At 38.0% G+C, this 23,259-nt stretch overlaps 1 protein-coding gene across 1 annotated transcript in view; it reads left to right on the forward strand.

Moving 5' to 3' along the window:
- Positions 1–23,259, forward strand: part of COL5A2 (collagen type V alpha 2 chain) — a 96,578-nt gene that overhangs the window by 61,287 nt on the left and 12,032 nt on the right. Inside the window, exons 10-41 of the mRNA XM_084209016.1 lie at positions 265–318; positions 935–988; positions 2,431–2,484; positions 3,248–3,301; positions 4,013–4,066; positions 5,113–5,157; positions 6,104–6,157; positions 7,013–7,057; positions 9,344–9,397; positions 11,175–11,273; positions 11,731–11,775; positions 11,879–11,977; positions 12,365–12,418; positions 12,928–13,035; positions 13,538–13,591; positions 14,295–14,393; positions 15,044–15,097; positions 15,591–15,689; positions 15,785–15,838; positions 15,937–15,990; positions 16,463–16,516; positions 17,071–17,124; positions 17,459–17,503; positions 17,930–18,028; positions 18,791–18,898; positions 19,023–19,076; positions 20,550–20,603; positions 20,719–20,772; positions 21,792–21,845; positions 22,608–22,715; positions 22,823–22,876; positions 23,079–23,132. Of these exons, the coding sequence (XP_084065142.1) occupies positions 265–318; positions 935–988; positions 2,431–2,484; positions 3,248–3,301; positions 4,013–4,066; positions 5,113–5,157; positions 6,104–6,157; positions 7,013–7,057; positions 9,344–9,397; positions 11,175–11,273; positions 11,731–11,775; positions 11,879–11,977; positions 12,365–12,418; positions 12,928–13,035; positions 13,538–13,591; positions 14,295–14,393; positions 15,044–15,097; positions 15,591–15,689; positions 15,785–15,838; positions 15,937–15,990; positions 16,463–16,516; positions 17,071–17,124; positions 17,459–17,503; positions 17,930–18,028; positions 18,791–18,898; positions 19,023–19,076; positions 20,550–20,603; positions 20,719–20,772; positions 21,792–21,845; positions 22,608–22,715; positions 22,823–22,876; positions 23,079–23,132 (2,079 nt within the window). The remainder of the gene's footprint in view (positions 1–264; positions 319–934; positions 989–2,430; positions 2,485–3,247; positions 3,302–4,012; positions 4,067–5,112; positions 5,158–6,103; positions 6,158–7,012; positions 7,058–9,343; positions 9,398–11,174; positions 11,274–11,730; positions 11,776–11,878; positions 11,978–12,364; positions 12,419–12,927; positions 13,036–13,537; positions 13,592–14,294; positions 14,394–15,043; positions 15,098–15,590; positions 15,690–15,784; positions 15,839–15,936; positions 15,991–16,462; positions 16,517–17,070; positions 17,125–17,458; positions 17,504–17,929; positions 18,029–18,790; positions 18,899–19,022; positions 19,077–20,549; positions 20,604–20,718; positions 20,773–21,791; positions 21,846–22,607; positions 22,716–22,822; positions 22,877–23,078; positions 23,133–23,259) is intronic.

Raw genomic sequence — 23,259 nt, forward strand, 5'->3', positions numbered from 1 at the left:
GCAGCAATGAAAATGGAGACTGTTCTTGCTTCAGTATTGGCATGGTGTTAAGTTTCCAGTGGGGTTTGTGTATGGCATGGGATTTATATACAGCTTGAGGGGTTTTAATATCCAACTTTCACTCCTATGGAAATGTGAACTGGTTCTGAATTAGAATCCAGACTCTCAGCCATAAGCTGTGATTTTCCTGGTCATAGATTTTAAATTATATCCTTATAATTGCTTTTGGAATTTGTAACTGTATTAATCTTTGGTTAATTTTAGGGTGGTGCTGGTCCCACAGGCCCACCTGGTGAACCTGGGGATCCAGGACCTATGGTAAGACCAATAAATGCAAGCATTTCTACAACAGAATTGCAAATGTGCTATACTTTTTAATTTCAGAACAAAATTTTTTTTAGGTCGTGTTGTTTCAGCTGAAACTATTAAGTAACTCCAGTGAAGAGTTGTGGTGTTCAAAGCATGTTGTCATGGATCAGTGAATTTGAGTTGTTTTGAATGTGAATAGCAATGATTATATTAGAAACAATCATTCTCACTTTTCCAGCACAGGCCTGAGAATGGTTGGGCCCTGATAAAACCATACCTGATAGTGTGTAACTTACACAAAGGATGATGAGAATATTTTTTTGAGGCAACAAAATGATTCAAAAGTAAACACAAGAGCCAGGGGTTTGAAGCAAACAGCAAGTGTGATTTTTAATGTTTTGGGTTTTTTTACTAAAGAATCCATCCTGTATTTTCTTATAATGCAATACAGGTTTTCTAGGGTCAGGATGTTTAGAAAGAGCAGCACAAAACTGAGCAAATGTGCTTAGGCATAAAATCTTCCTTTTTCTACATCTGTTTTTGTAAAACCAGACTTTGAAATGGAGTAAATAGATATTTAAGTGATGGTTAAACTGACTTCTCAACAAATACATTAATTTCTTAGGGGCCAGTTGGTTCTCGTGGACCAGAGGGACCTCCAGGCAAACCTGGTGAAGATGTAAGTTTGTTATTCTTTGTATCATGTTTTATTTTTAAAAAAACAAACATTGGCATCTGTGAGGCAGTGACTAACCAGCAGATGTGCCTGTTCTAACTACTATTGTCTGCTTCCCTTTGTAATTGTACTCCTCATTAAATCCAGCATCTCAACTGTGAATCTTGGCAACCATTTCCCAACCCCTCCTTTCTTTTTCTTACATGTCATCATCATATCTAAAGTCTAGCACCATCTCTACTTCTTGCCTCTGTAAGTTCTTAACTGAGAGAATCTTTCTTGAAATCAAACTTAAAAATAAATCACAGGGAGTCACTTGGAGGCATCTCCTCTCTTTTGGGATTGCATGTTGGATTAGAAAAGCTGTAATGGCAGCATACACATGTGTCTGGATAAGATTTTGATATTTATTTTATTTTTAAAATGATAATTGATTATGTTCCTAACTGATTTTTTCTTTATCCATGTATGCACATAAATATATATGTAGAATGTATGGTTTTTATATATTATATGGGTGTATATGTACTGCTCAACAGTAGCCCAAGATCTTACTGGTGGGTGCATATTAGTTGTTTGCAAATCACACTAAATCCATCTGAACTGTAAGTTATAACTTGGAAATTAGTTAGAAAACTACAGATGCCATTTTAGTATAGAAACTAATTGTGTAACAGCTAGGTTCCCATTAAATTCTACAAGGATTTTAAGAATCCTTGGCAACAGTTAACTCTCAGTGCAGGGAAGTCAAATCTTGACACTGCTCTAAGAACTTCGCCCATTTCCTTTGTTTGGGTGTCTTTAATAGCATTTGTGAAGCACTTTGCTTTCTCTCTGACTTGAAACCATTTTCTGAAGCCTGTCATATTCCTTTATCCTGGTGTCCTGAGTGTATTTGAACTGACTGGTGCATGTAAAGGAATATTTGGCTCTGAAGAGCTTTGATTCATCTTCAAAAGATACTTGTTGGTTTCACCATATTGTTTTTCCTATTGCAATACACAGAAAATAGTCACTTTCCTAGAATGAAATTATACATTTAAACAGCAGGAGAGTCACAAGCTACAATGCAGGTAGTTTTAAATTGCTGTTTCAGTGGGAAATAACAGCAATTTGATGTTCTGTGTGAAGATGATAGAAGGTTGACTCATTAATTCCCAGGAAAACCAGGTGGCAGCACCATCTCCTGATGACTGTGATACATTGTGGGCTCAGCCCTAATTTTTCCCAGGTCTTGGTTAAAAACCCTTTGTGAGTTAATGTATCTAATGCACGTTTTCTAGGCATATATGCAGTTGATTTATTTCACTGACATTGTTACAGCAAAGAGAGGCTGCATAATACTGATGTGAATGTCCTCATTTGTTTGAGTGGAAGAATGATACAAAAAGTCCATTTTCAAATCTCCTATTTTAATGTGTTCCTTTTCTTTTCTCTTTCCTTAGGGTGAACCTGGTAGACCAGGACAAGCCGGTGAGCCTGGATTTCCGGGATCTCCAGTAAGAGCATGATTATTTAAATTGTAGCAAAATAATCATATGTCATCATGTGATACTGATTCCTTATTGTTTCATACTGTTGTGACTGATCAGTATTGCTTTTAATTATGAGCACAAAGTTCTGCCATTCAGTATCTGAAGTCCCTGTCTTAGCTCACTCCTAGGCTCTAGGTTGGTGTTTGTTTTGTTGCTGAGAGGATAAATGTTGTTATCTGAGATTTCAGTTCTAAATTCATGTTGCAAATATTCTGACACAAGGCACTTCTGTTAGCCTTTCCAGAGAAACTTGGTAGGAAGCTAAGTGCAAGAGAGCTTTGGTTTAATTGCTAAATGTGTTTTGGTAGCAGTTTATCATGTTTCTGGACTGACATATTCTGAAAGAACAGGTACAGTTTGCAGGTCTGAATTTCTAGTTCATTTTAAGTGTTTGCTCTGAATTTTGATCTCAGCTTAATTAATGTTTGTCCATATTAACACTCAAAACTTGACCTGCCACTCATCTAATTATGTTACTTTTGTTGAATTTGAATTTTGATCACACAACAATATAAATGATAAAGCTTTTAATGCCAGTGAAAATGGGAATAATGCTGACAATAACTTCAAGGCTTGTATCATCTGTGAGTTGCTCAAATGCTGTTCTTCAGTATGATGAAGGTGAAGGAGTATTAGCAATAGTAGTATTGCTGCTGCTCTTATCCCTATTAGTTTATCTGCAGAATCAGGATTATATTTGTTTCTTTTTTTTCTTTTTCCTACCTAGGGCCCTCGAGGCTTTCCTGGTGCTCCTGGTCTCCCAGGTCTCAAGGGTCACAGGGTAAGAGTCAAGGTTTTTCTTCTGATATGGATTATAGTTTTGGCAGTTTTAGAATGAAGATTTTTCTTTGTATCTGTGCAGAATTTGCCTACACTACAGATGAGGCAGCTGTAGCAGAAATACTGGCATTTGAGAGAAAGAGGGAAAATCAGTGCAATTCCCCTTTAAGCTGACCTTTGTATTACATGCTCCAGTACTTTTTTGCTCTATTTCAAATGTTCTGGGAATCTGGAAGGAGCTTGCATGAGCCCTGCCAAGCTTCAGGAGGCGCAAACCTGACAGTTCTCTCACTTTGTTGGCAAGTCTTGCATTAGGGTGGGGAACTTGAGAGGTGGATATGTTTGCAACATGGAGTGATTACAAATTACCAAGTTTTCTGGCCAGAATTTTACTTCAGGGAGGAATAAATTGGTTTCCTATGGCTCAGAGCCTCCTCCTTGTTGTTTTAGGATTTTTTTAAAAAACTTTTTTGTTTTAAAAAGGAAACCCAATCCAGGGAAATGTACCTTGTACAAATGGTTTCCATTTAGGAAATGTTTAAAAACTTTATTCCGTCTGTTTTTTTCTTCTTTATTTTTTTCTTTTCTTACTCTTACCACCTCAGATCCATTCTTAATACTTTAATATCAAGTTACTTTAACAATAATAGTGGGAGTGCTCTCTGTGTGTACATATATAAATACAATTTCTTTGTATTTTTATAACTTACAGGGATTGAAAGGACTTGATGGTCCAAAAGGTGAAATTGGAGCTGCTGGAGCAAAGGTATTTTTATGGCCAAAACAAATAAATGATTAAGCATGTTTTGTGTAATACCAAAATCCTGAAAGGCAGGAGATCTTTTGAACACAACTTTGTACCCTCTCTGACCTTTATATGGGGGATAGAATTCAAAGGTGCCAGTCCCAGCTACAGCTGGGGCTGCTTTAGGTCTGTGAGGGATCACTGGGTGAGCTGAGTGCTCCATTTGTGACATGTTTGTAATACTGAACAGCAGAGTCTGTTAACAAAGGGCCCATGCACATCTTGCAGTTCTCCACTTGGACAGTTCATGGTTCCTGTTGGTTCTATGGGACCAAGTTGAACATTTTTGAATATAATCAAATAAAGCAATGCATAACTAAAACCTGACTCTCCTCTTTTAAATTGTGATAGATTGGCTTAAAAGAAACAGGCGTTGGAGAGGGGATGTATTGTAATCAAACAGACTGTTTTATTAGTTTATTCCCAGAATTTTTGATCTCCATTGGCACTGCACCACTCTTACAACTTCAGATCAAAGCAGTGGTAACACAGGATAGCCAGCTGGAGTCAGTCCTTTCAAGATAGGTTAAAAGATGTTTTAAAAGAGAATAGACTTTTTTCAGACTTTTTTCAGACTTTTCCACTTTCATCAGTGCTGATGCTGAAATATTTTTGGCCTGGCATAACTGATAATTGAATGTGGGAGAGAACTATTCCTTTAGATTAAAAACATAGTAAATGAAGTGAATCTTCAAAATCTAAATTTAAAAGTGAGATAAGTAGTTAAGGAGAGTTTCTGTAAGAAAATATTTTTTTCCCAACATTGCCTACCACTTTCTGTGGTGGCAGCAACAGCAGCAGTCTTGGCAGAGAACACATAAACACTGGGAACACATAAACATGGCATTTCCATCAGAGTGGGGGGCAGTGTCCTTGCCAGGTGTGATGCACACAGGTACCTGTGCAAATCTGCCCCTGAGGTCCAACATGAGCACAGAGGACAGGGGTGAGATGTGACTCCATTTTCCTTTCACCCATTTCTCTAATAATTTCATTTCCTTTCCTAGGGAGAGTCCGGACCGACCGGAGCCATGGGTCCAACAGGTCCTCTAGTGAGTGTCACATGCATTGGGTGTTGCAGAAGTGATTGTCTACTGCCAGTGGGAATTGCAGGGCTTTGATATCTGCATGTGAGCTCATGGAGCTGAACTTTCTCTTCATGAAGGCTTGTTTTCTGTTACTCTGACAGTGAATTTGGTCACTGTAAGCTGTTCCTCCGCTCCATTCACAGACATAGGTAATAATGATAAATCAGAAGGCCCTGCAGACACTTGGCTGTAGGTGTGGTGATGGTTCCCAACTCATATAAGTGTAGGGTGATAGATTTTTCTTTTTTACATGTTGATGCCTCATATGGAGTGATTTCAACATGAGAAATACTGGCTGGGTTGCTCTGAGGTAGAACTGGAGTAATTTAGATCAAGAATGAACTGGATAAGAAGACCAGAGGACAGAGGGTTTTGGAGGTTACGGTGAGGATAAGTATGCATGACCTGGAAGTGAAATGGAGAAACTTTATTTTTAAATAATTTTCATTCACATGTGGTTTTGGACAGCTGAATATGCATGAGTAGTGTTACATGACCAAAACTGACTCTCAGCAGTGCTCCTGGAAGTAAAGCCTCTTTCTGATATCAGATAATGGCATCTCTCTGTGAAGCACTATGTTGTGTGTAGAATGTAATATCCCTGAAGTGGAATCTAATTTGTGAATGAGATTTAGTAGAAGAAGTTGCATTTTTGTTACTGGTAAGTATAGAAAGAATTTATTCTAATGTTTTTAAAACTGGAAATACTGTTGGAATGGAAAAACAGAAATTACAGTTTATTAAATTTCCACTGGGCAAGCCTGTGATGCTGTAAGGATTTTTATGAGCTGCTACTTCTTTTCTGCTGCAGGACAAGATAAGTTACTCCTGCAGGAGTGAAAAAAGCAACCTTTTTTTTATTCTGACATGATGACCTCATGAATAATGCACTTTTTGTTCTTTCTTCAAGGGACCTAGGGGAATGCCAGGAGAAAGAGGACGAATTGGACCACAGGGTGCCCCTGTAAGTAGAATCTTCCTTCTCTCTTGTAATTCCTCTCTTGTTAACTTAAATTTAAATCCCTGAGCCTGAAAGTGTTAGTTCATGTTGCTTGCTAGTCACTTATGTTGTGAGTCCTGCTACAGGGCTGAATAGTTTTGTGGGATGACATCTGTGCTATAAATTTTAAAAGTTAAGAACAGTTTTAAAATGAGAGTGGTAACTATATGGTAACTTCTCATAGCAGAGTTGCCCATGAGTCCAAATACCCTCACAGCACAATTTTCTGGGATATAAAAATGTCTTCTATGTTTCTGTTGGATTTCTTGTGAGAGATTATTTTCAGCAAAAATTACTGAACGGGAAATAATGTTTCAACTTTTTCTGGAAAAAGGTTTAAAATGAAAGTTAAGATTAAGTCTTTGAATTCAGATTTTAATTTAGGTGAAATCTAAAAATTTAATTTCAGATAATAAGGCTATCTTAAAAAATTTTGATTTTCAGCAAAAAGAGAGATTATCCTTGACATGAGATCATATTGTAATTAGAACTTTCATCCTGCTGCTTTTATATACAGTGTCAAGTATTGTTTTTCTGGCATTTCTCTCCATGACTGTTATATGATCCACTTGTGTCATGTGCCCCATACAATGATACTCTCAAAATATTGTCCTTTCTGAAAATCGAGAAATCCATTAACTCAAATGGGAGCATAATTTCTTCCAGAAGTTTTCCATGCCAGTGTTTGGAGGAATGTGCAATCCGTCATTATTTCGATCACCTTAGTATATATAGTTTTATCACAAATGCTGACAATAAATAATTAAAAAATAGGCAGAGTTCTTACAAATACTCAGTGTTTTCCATTTTCCTGCCTAGGGTGGACGTGGCCAGCATGGTATGCCTGGGAAGCCAGGCCCAATGGTAAGCGATTGGTTCTCAATCAACCATTTTTTCTCTCTGTATTTCCACTTGCCTTTTGACACTACCAAAAAAAAAAGAAAAAAGTTGGCAGTTGCTGGTATCAGTTAAGTGCACCTGGAATTAATTATCTGAGAATGATTCCTAGTTCTACTCATTTTAGTTTTAGTGCTGCCTTCTGCAAAATTTTCCTCTGTAGTTTACTTCATCTAAAGGTTTTCATTTGCAGAGGAGTTGGCCATAGCCTCTCCTGGGGAGGTGATGCTCTGCTGCCCTTATGGAGCCCATATGGTGGGGAGGAAAGTGCCTCAAGTGCATGCACTGCAATATAAAGCAGTTCATAATTGCATGTTATCTTCCTTCCTTTGCAAAGCTGGCAAATGAAGCTTGTTGTCAGCAAGAAGAAAGACACTCACTGATAGCACAACTTGCTCCCTGCAATGGTTCTATTACCAGATGTGTAAAAGGGCCTTTTAATTAAGGACAGTCCCTTTTTGAACTGAAGGACAGAGGCCTGTGTCTGAATGTCTGCCAAGCTGAGAAAGCCTGGCTTGCAGGGCTGTTGAAGTTCTCCCACCATGGCAGCAGGGCTGCAGAGGAAAACATGGCTGTTTACACTCAGACTGTCAGTGTAGCAATGTTGGTTTTGATCCTACAGTCCAATCTCTCTGCATTTGCAAAATACATTTGTTTGAATTAACATGAGTCAGGGATTATTTCCCCACATACAGTTAATTTTGTTTTGCTTTTGCATGTGAAAACTGGTGATGGTTTTCTATTTGTGCAAGGCCAACATCCACTTTAAAAACATGGTATTTATGTTTGCTTTTTTTTTGAGAGCATCACTTGTAGGATATGGGTAACAGCTGCTACCCATTGATATAGTCAGCCTTTACCATTTTGTGGTCAGCTTAGAAAGAACCAGAAACCAAACACAAAACCCAACAACCAAGCACACCAAAAACACTGCACCAGAAAAACCCTAAACAGACCTGCTTGCAGTTAGAATTTCATTTTGTGCATACTCTTTATTTACTTGAAAAATTCTGAGAAAAATTCATTTACCTGTGTCATCTTAATGAGCAGACTGTTTTATTAAACAAATTATTAAGAAATAATTAACTGGAATAGAAGCTCAAAAGATGAGTGTAAGGGCCTAAAAGATACACAACTCAATTATTTAGTGTATCATGAAGGAAAGGTTAGTTGTTAGGAGAACCTTTCAAACAAAGAAATTTTTTTTTCAGTATTTAAAACAAACTTTAAAGTTAAAAGAAGCTGGGTGGCAAGTTGTGAGGTTTTACATGAAGCTTGTAATTTTTCTTTGGCATAAAATGTGAACTCAGCTTCACTGGACATGATAAGTGGTTGGCTAATATTTTTGGAAAATCCCATGAAGTGTCACAAGGGAGATGCTCATCCTTAATGCACGTGTTTCTCACTGGAGAAAGCGTTAATGAAATGTGTCATTATTTGGGTCAGTGCAGTGGTACAGCTTAATTCTGGAACTCTTCCTGCAACAAGAAAGATTTGGCAGACATTATTTGTGATCCAATAAACTGGGACATAGGTTTTCAAAAATATACTTGGTGAGCTGTTGCATCAGTTCTGTAGAAATCCAGTGCAAGGTCATGGCAGAAATGTTGTCTGTAATTAATGCTCATTGGGACAGATTGTTCTGGTTATGGTTGTCAGGAGAGCTTTATTACATAGAACATTTTTTCTCAGTATGAATCATATTTTACAAAAAGAGAGAAAATCAGGAAAAGATAAAGAGGAATTATCCAATGTTGCAGTGAGTATTAACAACCACTGTGTGCCGCCCTCCCAAGCCTTTGGAATACAGTAGAAAGTTGTCTTGAATGTCTTGAACAGCACAAGAGACATTATGGAAATGGAAACATCTTTGTCACTCTAGCCCTGAAATTTTGATACAAGGTCTAGTGATACAGCTTTCAAATTAATTTGCCTGTGAGTTTAGGAGTCTTAATTCCCATAATTGTTCACTGTGAATTGTGTGCATTGCCATTCAGGCATTAATAGCGGAATCAAGAGCAGTAGCTTTGCTGAAGTCAGCAAACACATTATTAAATAACTGCACCATAATTCCATAAAATGTATCTATATCTCTTAAAAACCTAATATTTAGAGTTATTCTGGTTTTGGTATAAACAAATGTTTTATGACAAAAAAATACAGGTAATTCTAGACCCACCTTTACCCAGTGATGAGATACTAATCTGTGTGATCTAAATCACTGAATTACAACCTTGTGTCTGTCTTTTCTAGGGACCACTTGGTATAACTGGGTCTCCAGGTTTTCCTGGTATTCCTGGCATGAAGGTAAAAAAAAAATGAGAGTGTCTTTTAAAAATGTATGACAACCTACAACTAAAAATGTGTACTAGCCTGCACAGAGCTCAGGCTGACGTGTGTACGATCCCCAGGAGCTGCTGTGAAATCAGTCTTAAGCAAGACCTTCAGACAGAAGATAAAACCCAAAGCCAAATGAAGCAATTGCAATTCTCCACTGTTAAGATACTTTGCTTTCCTTTTTGCTCGTGTCAGGGGGTGATGATGACTGCCACACTGTGCTTCAGGAATCTTCTCCAGAATATTCAAAGAATTGCAAGATACGTTGCTAGAAGTGAGGTTGTGAGGGCAAGTCAAAGACAATATTGGGGCAGGACCTTCTATTGCTAAAACTTCTAGTTTTGGCCAAGAACACTTTTTGGGATGATCTAGACTGGTAAGGGGTTAGTGTCTGAACCCCAACAGAGATGTGCAGTTCATCACAACAGAGCAAATTACAGGTACTACCTTTTGTGGCTTGCAGTGACTGGGCTGTGAAATGAAAAACTTTCATTTGTTGTAGCATTGTCTATGTGGCACTTCCCTCTCTTGCTTTGCAAGAAAGTGCTCTTTTAATTTTTTTTTTTCTGGCTTCTTAGCCTTGAGCCAATGTCTTCAGAGATAGAAAAGACAACTCATACAGCTTCCTTAGAGTTCTTATACATGCCTTGCATCCAGCTGCTCCTCTTTGTCCCTTTCTTTGCACTCCTAAAACATGAAAAGAAAATGTTATACAAGAAGAAACTCTCAATTGGTCAGGTAGCCAAGATCAGCAGATGTTTTTGTGTTGTTGTGAAGCTGGCAAGATTCATGACGCTGTTTGGAAACAAGTCTTTATAACAGTATCAACTGTTATAATCCTAGAATAGCAGGTTGGAAGGGGGACCTCTAGGACCATCTGCTCCAACCTTTCTTGGAAAAAGCACAGTCTGGACAAGAGGAGTGTACAGTTAAATGATAGCCCTTGTACTGCATGTCATAAAATGTTTTAGTATGGCTCAGCATGATTTTACCTAAGGAAATGTTTAAAAAAGCTGTCACATGATGAATCACTTAGAGGTTTTGAAAAGGAGAAGTTACCTTCCAGTTTGATCATCAGATGATGTAAAATTGTAAAATTGGAAGAGTTGAACTCATAAAAGCTCAGCAGATTATACAATGAAGATGTAGACTTGTTTTATGAAGATGTGATGTTAATAGCCATCAGTTCCAAAAAGTATATTTCCTATATAAAATTAAAATTCAAAGAAGATACTTGGAGGAATTTTTTATTATCCAGTCTGATCTTATAGGGATTTGATATTTAATGTAGTTTTTGTAACAGTGAGTTCATCTGTACTGTGCAAAAAAAAAAAAAAAACAAACCAATAAACCAAATCAACCAATACCAGATGTGTTGCCATATCTAAATCTTAACAGCCTTGCTGTTAATGAAGGTAAAAAAAGGCTTGTAAAATCACACATAGTGGGATTTTAGAGAGACAGGTCTGTTCTTGATTTTGTTTGGACTCCTGGATAGTGCTGCTTTTCTGCAGTTTCTTGTCTTGTATACATTGTGAAAAAATCCTGTCTATACTTTTAATGTTGGCATTCACCTAGAAATAATAGAAAAAAAATTAGGTGAGTAAAATTTCATTTTAAGGATAATAAACTATTTTGAAAGTGAATTGTTTTTCTGTTATAAGCTCAGTATTCCTCTTGAATTAATTTATAGCATTGCATTTTAGAGCAAAATAATCTGAAGTTGTTTTCTCATGTGGAATCCTAGGGTGAAGCAGGTCCAACAGGTCCTCGAGGTCCTGAAGGTCCTCAAGGGCAAAGAGGTGAAACAGGTCCTCAGGGCCCAGCTGGGTCGCAAGGTCTTCCTGTAAGTACATTGAATTGAGCTCCTCAGTGCATGCTCAGCTTGTGCATGTTCACCTGTCTGTGGGAGTTTTAGTGCCCCACCTGACAACAGAGTTTTACTCAAATTACCTTTTTTCCCCAAGGAAAAGAGGTCTCATTCTTTTTTTGTGCTAATTTTATTGACAATAATTCTTTGTTATTTTATTACAAGTTGGAAAACTGAAAGTTACACAATCTCAATACAGTCTTAATCTTCAAAGTATTTTAAAACTTAAGCTTAAACATAAGATCTTCAACATTAAAATTCACACTAACTTGCATGCTTTATTGCTCTTTTTAGCATTTCCATATGTTGCTGCATTTATTTAATAGCCTTTATTTTCTGGTCTTGTAAAGTGGATAAAATAACTGTCTTCTGCTTTTGTGATTGATGCCAATCTCATTAAAATGACTTTTAATGATTGGTACCTTATCTTTAGGGTGCTGAAGGGACAGATGGTTCCCCTGGTGCAAAGGGCCCTACTGTAAGTAATCATATTTCCTGTTGAAGAAATTGTATAAGTTAATTTCTTTTCTTTCCTTGTTTTAATGGTGTTTCCTTACTGTGCTTGCTGTTTGTATTTGTAGGGATCTCCAGGCACTGGAGGCCCCCCTGGTTTATCAGGCCCCCCTGGTTCCCCAGGACCACAGGGCAGCACTGGCCCCCCCGGGATTCGAGGCCAGCCGGTAATGGGGTCTTTGTCCCTTTGGGAGTTGTTGTGCCTGGCATGTGGCACTCCATGGAGCTGAAGCAGGGATTAGCAGTGGGCTTCCTTAAACACAGCAGTAGCATACTCAGATCCTGTGAATCTGCTGTGTATCCAAAATACCACTACTTTGAAAAAGAAGTGTGTTTTTATAAACCTCGGAAAAGAGATTTAAGTTTTTGTCTTGATAACATAATAATAAACAAGCATAATAAGGGTAAAGACAAACCATTATAAACATCATATTATACTGCCTACAATTAGTGACTAAACTAGGAAATATTTGTTTCATGGCATAATAGAAAGTGAGGAAGTGGTTTATGCAGACTTTTAACTTTACTGGTGCTGTTCATGTGTTTGTTTTCAGGGAGACCCTGGTGTCCCAGGTTTCAAGGGAGAAGCAGGACCCAAAGGTGAACCTGTAAGTCTCCATATGCTTTTTAAGATGAAGAGGAAACACAGAGGCTTATGACCATGTAACTTTTGGGATAAAACCAACTCTGCAAATTTTGAGTTTGTTTATCAACCAAACTTCAGCTTTTCTTTCTCACCAGTTAAATAATCATGTATTAACTGACAAAAATATAGAGGTGAAGTAATAGTTTCTTCACCTTCCTCCTTTGAAAATTTCTATTAGTCTCACTGAATTTTGACTCCTTTGCAGCCTGACAAAATACAAGTTATTGTGGGTGATTATAAGAAGCAGTGTCCAACCCAACTGCAGAATTACAGTTTATTAGCTTATAAACATTGTAAAAGAGAAAAGCATATGCTGAAAAGCTGTTATTTTTAACTGATCCAAGACCTAACTATTTTCTTCTCCTTTATTTGGAAAAATGTTTATAGTGTCCAGAAGACAGTCTGTTTCAATATGCCTGAGAAATGGGGAGCTTAACAATGGTTTTTAAAATAATGTTTTATTCTCACTAGGGCCCACAAGGTCCCCAGGGTCCCATTGGTCCCATAGGTGAAGAAGGGAAAAGAGGTCCTCGAGGTGATCCAGGGTCAGTAGGTCCACCAGGTCCTGTTGGAGAGAGGGTAAGAAATATAGAGGAATAATATATCTTAAGAGATGCACTGCTAAGCTGAAAAACCTTTTGACCTGCCCATGGATGTTCTTACAGTTTGATAGTGGGTGTAGCCAAACCTTATTTTCCTAGCGTAGTTACTACTGTGTGTTGTTTTTTTACACTGGACACTTTAATGTGGAGATTCAGTGCCCAGGATAGTATGGTAGGAGAAAGGATGGAGATAGGACAAGCTCATTTGCAGACTTTTTCCTACACCTGCACCACTGCTCATCTTGGCTTTCAATGAGGCTGTTCACACAGAAGGAGCTGTCCAGCATGCATGAATGAGACACTGATTTTTTTTACCATTCTTAAGTCATAAACCCACCCTCCACTTCCCAAGTTAAAATACTGAAGTAAGAAAATTGTAAGGAAACGACCTGAATCTTCAATCCATAAATCTGGTCCTTTATTTGTAATAAGCTATGTAAAAATTAAGATAATTGTCTCATATCTACTGCTTTTCCTAGGGTGCTCCTGGTAACCGTGGTTTCCCAGGTTCTGATGGCTTGCCTGGACCAAAGGTAAATTAAATTAGAGTGTCCATCTTTTATTGTGCAGTTTGTTAAATCTTCATTCATCCAGACATGTAAAAAGAAGTTGTTCCATTAAAAATGTCTGCTTCTGGGCAGAAAGGCAGATGCAATTTACAAATGCTAAAAAGGGGTCTGAATGTTTTGAGAAAAAAATTTTTTTGGAAAAGTCACTTTCAGTTGCCATGATGCTCAGCTTTGCTTGCTTGTCCCTGGCTCAATGCCCTCTTGTTTTGAAATGTGCACAATAAGTGATTGACTTGTTCTATTCCTATATTGCTTTATATATTGCTGTGTAGGAGGGGACTCTGTGCAAAATTGCCTATTCTTTGTGTGTGGTGTGATTTTCTAGACTTGTCTCTTTAAAAAGATGGGTTTATCTGGCTTTCCTAACTGCTCTAACACTTCCAGGGAAGTGACTCACATAGGCATTTGTCTAGTACATCTGTAAATTCCTACCTTCTTGGTAAAATACAGGCATTCTAAAATGTGTATGTAAACTTGCTTTAAGGAAGAGAAACTTTTAAATGGCAGTTTTGGGGAGAAAAGATAATAATTAGGAAACTAATAATAGTAAAAATATTGATTTGTAACTTTGCAAAAATAGGTCCTTAATAGAAGATACTGTTTTATTTCACCTGCTCCTCTGTCACTGTTCTAGCTGTTAACAAGTAGCTCACTGGTGTCTTTCTAGGGAGCCCAAGGAGAGCGTGGTCCAGCAGGATCTTCTGGACCTAAAGGAGGTCAGGGAGATCCTGGACGTCCTGGTGAGCCTGGCCTTCCAGGTGCAAGGGTAAGGGACTGCTGGCAGTGCCCTATAAACTGGGGTACCTTTCATTTTCCAAAGGCAGCATGAATGTTGGGGAATTCAGAAGCTGTTATGCAAGGGCAGAGGGGTTTCAGTGGGGCTAAAGGCCAAGAGACCTGTCTTTATTTCCTGTTGATGGTGGTAAGAACAGGTTTTGTCTTAGAAAAAGGAGAAACAGCCCTGATTGAGCACAGCTGATGCAAAGGAAGGACGTGTGTTTGTAAAGCACAGTTGCCAATGGTAACGTGGATTGAAGGCCAACCTTCATTAAATTGGTGATTGATAACACAGAAGACTGAGTGGTACATATCACCTAGAGATTTTTTTCAGGAAAATTATTGGAGGACAATTCAAAATATCAGAAAAAGGGGATAAAGGGAGTAAAATGTGATATAGATCATGGCAGAAATTAAGATGAACCTGTGAGAAGCTCAAGAGGTGTAAAGCAAGAAAGAATAATAAGAAGAAAAATCAAAGACAGTGAGGGATGAAACTGTAAAGTGAATAAAAGGATGAAGACCTTTAACATGGAAGTTTGTACTATAGCAGTAATCAAGCATTTCTTTGGAATTTTTTTATGTATCTTGATTGTTATAGAATTATAGACCTAACACCAATACTATTCCTGCTTTTAGGGTTTGACAGGAAATCCAGGTGTTCAAGGCCCTGAAGGAAAACTTGGCCCCTTGGTAAGTGGCAAAAATAAGTCTTTGCAAATAATGTCACAGTAATTCAAAGGTCCCATCTCATTGAAATTGCTTTTACTAACATGAGTTTTCTTTATTTATTAAGGCTCATCTTCTCTTTTGATAGTTCAGTTTACATTCCTAACTTCAAAATTAGTACCAATAACATTTGTTTAGTATTGTCTGTATCACAGTGCTTCTTGCTTACCTGCTGCATCATTTATAAATGTTTGAATTAAATATTTTCCTAGTTGTTGCTTTAAGGACACAATAAATTATTTGTACATGATTCAGTTCTAATAATTGCATGGTGTTTGTTAAATCCAGCAGTATGGCTATTGTTATGTCTGCTGTAAAGACATTTTGGCTGATAAGTGAAGCCCCAAGCCAGGTTAATGTTATATTCTTTATATATAGAAGCATTTTCTTGGGAATAATAAATTCATATGAATAAATATATTTAGACTTTAATGTGGAAAATGCTTTGTCTCTGCAGGGTGCTCCTGGGGAAGATGGACGTCCAGGTCCAGCAGGTTCCATAGGAATCAGAGGTCAGCCAGGCAGCATGGGCCTTCCTGGGCCAAAGGGTAGTAGTGTGAGTATGGCAATCTCTTTTTGACTTTAACCATATTTGTATATTTTATGGGTGAAAAATATCTAAACCTGGTCATTTTTATTTCTGCAATTTAGGGTGATCCTGGAAAGCCTGGAGAAGCAGGCAATGCAGGAGTCCCAGGACAGAGAGTGAGTGTGGCTGTTATTTGCAGTGATTATGGAAAATGGTGCTTTTCTGTTATGTGTGTTCACTGCACAAGATTTTTTCCCCTGTCATTTTAATGTAGGGAGCCCCTGGGAAAGATGGTGAAGTTGGCCCTTCTGGTCCTGTTGGCCCACCAGTAAGTCAGTTTTTGCCTCCTTGCCTGCCTGGTACTCCATCTACTCACTCCTCTTTTGGCTTCTATTCTTATCGACCTTCATGCCAGTTGCTGATTCCAAGCAAAAAATTCCAAGAGCATTTAAAGAAAAATTGCCAGCTTTGTATTTAAAGATATATATTAGTAGTTTAATTCGTTTTACTAACCATTACAAAAGTGCAAGGAGCAAAAAATTATCATAGTAATTTTCCCATATTTCTTTTTTCTAATGGGACTGAGTGTTTTCCTGCTACCAGAGAACCTTTAGGGGAAGGATTTTAAAGAAATGATACACTCTTATTATACCTTTTATGTAGGCCATCGTGTCCTGGGATAAGTAAAAATGTATAGCAAATGAATACCTAATTGAAAATATGCATATTCAGAGAAAAGAAAAAAATTTGGAGCCTGCCTATATTCATCTTATGTTTACTTATTACTTCTTTTTGTGTAGGGCCTGGCAGGAGAAAGAGGAGAACAAGGCCCTCCAGGTCCTACAGGGTTTCAGGTATGTGCATCCTTTTTTTTTTTTTTAATTAAAAATGAGCAGCCAAGTCTTTATCAACTTAAATTGGAGAAATTCAATTTAAGTGATGTATAATATAACTTCAGAACTAAGGCAAGCATGTTCAGAATAATTAATGATCCATAACTTTCATATCAGCTGTGCACTAAACCAAACTGGCAAAGGCTTAAACACTAGCCCTGTATCCCTTGAGAGGACCTTCGATGTCAATCAGTTTAAATTTGAAAATTTTCCAAAAAGGTTCCAAATATGTAGCAAAATAATTGTCTTCATAATGAAGCATTAATTAAATCAATATCTGTTTATAGAGAACTTCTAGGGCTGAGAGGTCCTGCAAATGTTGAAGAAGGGCTGCTATCTGATTTAGAGAGGGGGAAACACTTTGGTGCAATATTCATGTAACTCTTTCCTTTGGGAATCTCTGAGTGTGCCCTTGTACTGAGTGCACTGCAACATTCGTGATCTTGGTGTCCTAGTTAAGTCTGGATTTATATAACTTTCTATCATGTTAGTAACCATTTTATTTACTTTCACAGGGCTTACCTGGGCCACCAGGTCCTCCAGGTGAGGGAGGAAAGCCAGGTGATCAGGTAATGTATGTGTAACAGAACATTAAAAATAATACAATTTATAAAGTAGTTTTATGTTTTCTTCTCTCTCTAATTGAATTTCCCGCTCTGTTTCAAAATACTTACTGATTGATGTAGTCGGCAAGCTGTCTAAGAACTGCTTTGGCATAAAATAATTATGAGAATCTGTGTTCTTGGACTGAGCTGCACTATCACCTCTTGTCATTGACAGATAGGATTTAGAACTGGCCATCTACATTCACAGTACTTTGGGAATAAAAATGTTTTTCTCTAATTTCCATAACTATAAAGTTATGAATAATGATTTCATTCTAATGGTGAATTTTGTTCTTAGGGTGTGCCCGGAGATCCTGGAGCTGTTGGTCCATTGGGCCCCAGGGTAAGTGTTTTCTTTCAGGGTTTAAATATTCATAACAGTTCTCTGAGGTTGGAAGTTGATGCATGACATGGACTTTAACAGCTAAAGTCAGTATTTGACCTTTTCCCCCACCAACACAATGGTTTTAAATATGGGTATGTTTTAAGATAGTTTCTGTAAAATCTACCACCTTTAATGTTTTTGTAGCTCCCGAAGTGGTGTTGAGTACTAGCTGCTAAATTATTTGGTTTATTCTGTGAATTGAGAGTTTTTAGCTTGCTGAGCAACATATTTTCCCCATGTCTAACAGCAAAAGAATAAAGCTAGTTTTTATTTAATCAATTCTCCTAGAATTTGTTGCTCTACTGCACTTATGGTGTATTTAGGATTTTGTCTACCAGAATTCTACCCTGCCTTGTAAATAAATGATAATCTTCCATTTTATAGGGAGAACGTGGCAATCCAGGGGAAAGGGGAGAACCAGGTGCCTCAGGACTCCAGGGTGAAAAGGGGATGGCTGGAGGCCATGGTCCTGATGGCCCAAAGGTAAACTGAGTTGAGATTTGAATTGCTGCAGTGATGTGATGTATGATTTTGCTCATTTGCATGAACATTAGAGAGAGATTTTTAATTATAAATATGAAAGGCATCTCTGTTGTATAAGGAAGGATACACAATTCCAATTATAACAATATTAAAAATTTGCAAGGTACTTAAATGTTGAGAATTCACAGTAGAACTGGGCAAAGCCTTTTCTGAACTGCAGAAAACCTTCTAGCAATGTTCTAAGAGCCATGCCAGTTTACACAAAGACACTTGGCAGGGCTAAGCAGTTAAAAGAAAATGCTGAAAGCTTCATGCCTGCATGCATGTATCTGCTGTGGATGTGACTAGGCCAGCAAAGTCAGGTCAAGCAGGGAGTGCCTCTAGATATGTGAGACCTGTAATAGACATGACCATCTCTGCCCCTGGAAACTTCTACCTGTACCTAGTTTCTATACTAAGCCTATGTGACATCAAGGTCAAGGCAGAAAGATTCTCAAGCTTTTTTTTTGTCTGTTTTCATCTCCAGTATGCACTGATTAAATATTAATGTATTTGGAAGAACCTACAGTATTACAGTTGAACTTCCTGAGTAACACAATGGGAAAAGAAAAGTATTTGGATGTGAATAAAGTCCAAATTTCAGATAAAATTATTACTTAAAACTGTACCCCAGAGACTTCAACACAAGGCACAACATGTTCTGCAGCCTGGAGACAAAGATGCTTCTCAGATGAATAGGCAAAAACTTGTTTTTTGTTCCAGGGAAGCCCTGGCCCTAGTGGGACACCTGGAGATCCAGGACCACCAGGCCTTCAGGGCATGCCTGGAGAGAGAGGGATTGCTGGAACACCTGGCCCTAAGGGTGATAGAGTAAGTGTGTTTATTGCTGTCCTCCTGAGTAGCATGGCCTGTCCCTTAACACTGCCCTTATTTCAGGGTATGACCTACTCAGCATTCAGTGCCATAACTGGAACTTTCTGGGTGTTTTCCATAGGGTGGCGTAGGTGAGAAAGGTGCTGAAGGTACAGCTGGCAACGATGGGGCAAGAGTAAGTACATCTGTCCTTCTCTTTAGACCTGCTCTTCACACACAGTTTGTGTACTGTGCTAGGGGACTCAGCTTGTGGAGTTAAACACTAAGCAGTGTTATCATGGTATGTCATACATTTACTGTCATTACCTCACTCTCTGAATCTTCAAGTTTTTCAAGACTGCAGTGCACAACGTTTTGGGGCGTCTGTGTTCCAAGCCCCTATTTGGTATCATCAATAATGCAAGTTAAGAACTCAATGGAAAGGTTTCACAGTTCATTTGGGATTCGCCTAAGTTGACTCTAGTAAAAAATAGGAACAAATGAGCAGGCAGAGATGAATAGGCAAAATGCAAAGCTTCCAGATCTCAGTCTTGGACTGACTCCCTTTCCTCGTCTCCATCAAGTTGCCCACAATCTGTCCTAAATTTCACAGGTGAAAATTCCTGCCAATGTACTAAGCTTCACATAAGCAGTAAGTTGCTGGCACTTCCAGAATGTTTTGAATCTCCACTGCATTAAGGTCTATAGTCTGCTCAAGATGTGTTCAAGATGCATTGAACACACTCTGCTACACAGACCAACTGTCCAATAATCTCAGTTGCGCTGGGCTTTCTTTATATGCACTGACCAATTTTCCTTCCCAGATGTTGATGTTTTTACATGAATTGAGAATATATCTGAGATTCTTGGGTTGTGAAAATCAGTTGGAGTACTAGCTGCTAAGTTTTTGGAAATCTGAGGTACAGTCAAAATACAGGGATCCTGTCTGGACTACATTTATTGTTAAAGAGGAATAATTTTTTTGAGAAACTTTACAGAAGCTCTAATATAGTCATCATCTGTGAGCTGGAATTGGTTATTTAAATCAAGCATTATCCAAAGATACAGAGCAATTCTTAGTAATTGTAAGGGATATTTAGAGCTTATGGTAGTTAATGAACAGGTGAAGTAATGGTGAGCTGAAGGATCATTATATGGGGTTGGTGGTTTTGGATGGAGAGTTTGCAACCTATTTGCCTGCCTTATGAAGAGATAAAGGACATTTTTGAGTAGTTTGTAAGATCTAAATGAATCTTCAGAAAAAATGATGGATACTTTAAAATTAATTTAAAAAGTTAAATACTAACATAAAAGAAACAGAGTACTGTGCAAGTGGGGAAAAAAGACTGGATTCGTTTTTGAGAGGGTAAAATAAAGCTGGGTGTGTTTTTTTATATCATTGGCCTTATTAATGAATACTGCATAAGGCGGATGATGAACTTAGAGAAGAAAGAGAAAATGAAGGAAAGCAGATCTTTTATGGGGGAGTTTGGTCATTGGGAGAGGAAATGCAAGTCAGTTTTAGATTAAAGAAGAAAAAAGAAGTTTCCTGAGATAAAGTAGAATTCAAAGGAATGAAAAGGGGAATGGTAATATATGAGAAGTTTTAAACTGTCTTTTTTTGGAGCATCACTTTTCTAACTTCCTATCATCTTAATTTGTTCAAAAGGGTCTCCCTGGTCCAATAGGCCCAATGGGTCCAGCAGGTCCCACTGGTGAAAAGGTAAACAGATTCCTTTCCTTACTGAAGTTTCTTGATATTATCAGACTTCATTAGCTTTTTAATGACCAAACAAGTTAGTTACTTGGGAAATGAAATTCTTTAATTTTACTTTAAGGGTGAACCAGGTCCTCGAGGTCTAGTTGGTCCTCCTGGTTCTCGTGGAAACCCTGTGAGTAAACATGCTTTTTTTTTGTCTGGTATAAGTTAACAATACCTAATGCTGATCCAAACTCCAGGCATTTTTCTTATTTGCTGATATATTTTCCCCTTTTTTTTCCCCTTTCTCTCTAGCCAAGTGTGAAGTTCTTGTTGCTGTGCACTTGCAAAAGTATTACCAGATTTTCTTCCTGTGACCTATACTTGTTTTAGGGCAAACTTTATAGAGTCACCCTCACTTACCTCACTCCTGAAACTATGCCACCACTTGTAATTGTGTCAATGTTTTTAAAAGCATGCCCCTAGCAGATACCACTGCACATAAACAAATATTTAATGGGCAAAGCGCAGAGGTAATCCTTAGTTCATCCAGTTATGTAACTCTTGTCATCTTCCATCTATTAGTGATTTGAAGTATTTTAAGGGTTGACTTCAATTAGGGAATTAGAGGCTCAGCCCTTCTAGATCCTTCACACTGCTTGAAATTGATTATGTCCCTGTCATAAATCAGAACACTCTTATTTCCAGTATAACTTGGAGCAGCTTCCACCCTTTTAGGGAGTGCTGGAGTTGGCAACCTTCAGCTACTTCTTTTCCAAGCAAATGTTGAGTGGAAAGCTCAGTTGAAGCCTGTTGTGACCTTATAGAAGAGTACATCTTTGAACCTCTGTGTTTTTTCCCCAGTGTGATTGGAGTGGTAGGTTGAATGCAGTGTGTGCTCTTTGACCATCCCTGGAAGGGGTGGGTTGTGACTAGAATTTCTCCCAATGCTGTTTTAATACTCACTTGTGCCTTCCATCTCTGAATTCTGAAAGCTCAATATAGTCTTGAACACATAGCAGCTTTTAACATCAGAGCTAACATCCTCTATTTTCTGATTTAAAGATCATTTGATTCAGATTAATAGAACAAAAGTATAATGACACTTATGATGGTAAATAGTTAACATCCTTTGTGATATATTGAACTGTAACTGATACTATCTGTAGAAAGATGCTTGTTAAACACAGCTATTTCAATTTTTCTGCCCAGGGTTCCCGAGGAGAAAATGGCCCAACTGGCGCTGTTGGTTTTGCTGGCCCCCCGGTATGTGTTTTGGAACACTAATGAGTTTCTTTTCCTCATGCTTTGACACACTTCATTTCCTTCATTATGAATAATATTGTGGTGTTCTGGTTCAGGAGTCACATTTTTGCTGCAAAAAGAGCTGGTTTTTTCTCCCATCAGTATATCAAGTGAAGGAAAGGGCCAATAAGCACCCTAGATAGTTGAAAAGTGGTTTTCTTGTTAAGATTATGTAATTGCTCACCAGATTTCATATTTTCATTAGTATGTTATGTTGCTCCTTTGAGATTAAAATGAGGAAAGTTAAAATGTGTCTACTGAAGGTAGCAAAGATTTCTGCCATGAGTAGTGAAGGCTGGAATGAGGTGATGGACCAGATGGACTGGAATACCCTAAGCTTTCCCACAGCCTAAGTATCCTGTTTCAGGATCCCTTTCACAGTCTTGCACCTGCTTCCCTTGATGGGAAAAAAAGCCTTGAAAAGGCAATGTTTGTTTTGTAGCTGCTGAGGAAAATAGAAAATCTAAAGAGAAGAAAAATGTGAGCTAGATAAGTAAAATATTTAAAATGGAAATAGTGGCTTCATAGAATGTTTAGAAAATGTCATGTGTGATCTTCTAAAGACTATGCTGAATCGTTAAACAAATACAGTGTTTTCGGGACTGATTTTTACCCCTGGTATTTTTATTTTTACCTTTTTAAAAATTCTCTACAGAATTATTTTGTTAGGAAAGATTTGGTGTTGCCTGCCCTGATGTTTCTTCCAAATAATTTTTCTTATAGGGCCCTGATGGTCAGCCTGGTGTGAAAGGTGAACCTGGAGAACCTGGACAGAAAGGAGATGCTGGATCTCCAGGACCACAGGGTCTTGCTGGGTCTCATGGTCCCCCAGTAAGTACAAATAAAATCCTCTCAGAACCAGTGACATAGGCTGATCTTGTTCATTAAAAAAGTTCTGGATGTTCATTATCATCCCTCTCTTTCTCCTTTCCTTTTAGGGCCCTCCAGGTGTTCCTGGTCTGAAAGGTGGTAGAGGAACTCAGGGTCCACCTGTAAGTCATATTCTGTGTTGAGACCTGGCTGATAATCTAATACAGAAGTTTTATGTGATATGTGTATTATTACTTATCTCAGCCTGTTTTTCAGTAAGTAAATATAATTTGCTCAATAATTCAGCCAAGAACATTTGAGGTAACTAGTGCTGTGTTTTTTTTGATAAAGATGGCATTAAAAAGGGGCTTTTTTTTTTTTTAGGGTGCTACTGGATTCCCAGGATCTGCTGGAAGAGTTGGGCCTCCAGGACCTACTGTAAGTTAATTATCATTTTCCTAATAGGTATGCAAGAAAGGTGAACCAGTGTTAATGGCCTAATGCTATTGAAGAGAACAGTTTCTCAGCACTGACTTCTGTGACTGATTGTTTGAATCATTAAATA

Source organism: Fringilla coelebs (assembly GCF_963513975.1).
Source record: "Fringilla coelebs genome assembly, chromosome: 7".
Lineage (NCBI taxonomy): Eukaryota > Metazoa > Chordata > Aves > Passeriformes > Fringillidae > Fringilla > Fringilla coelebs.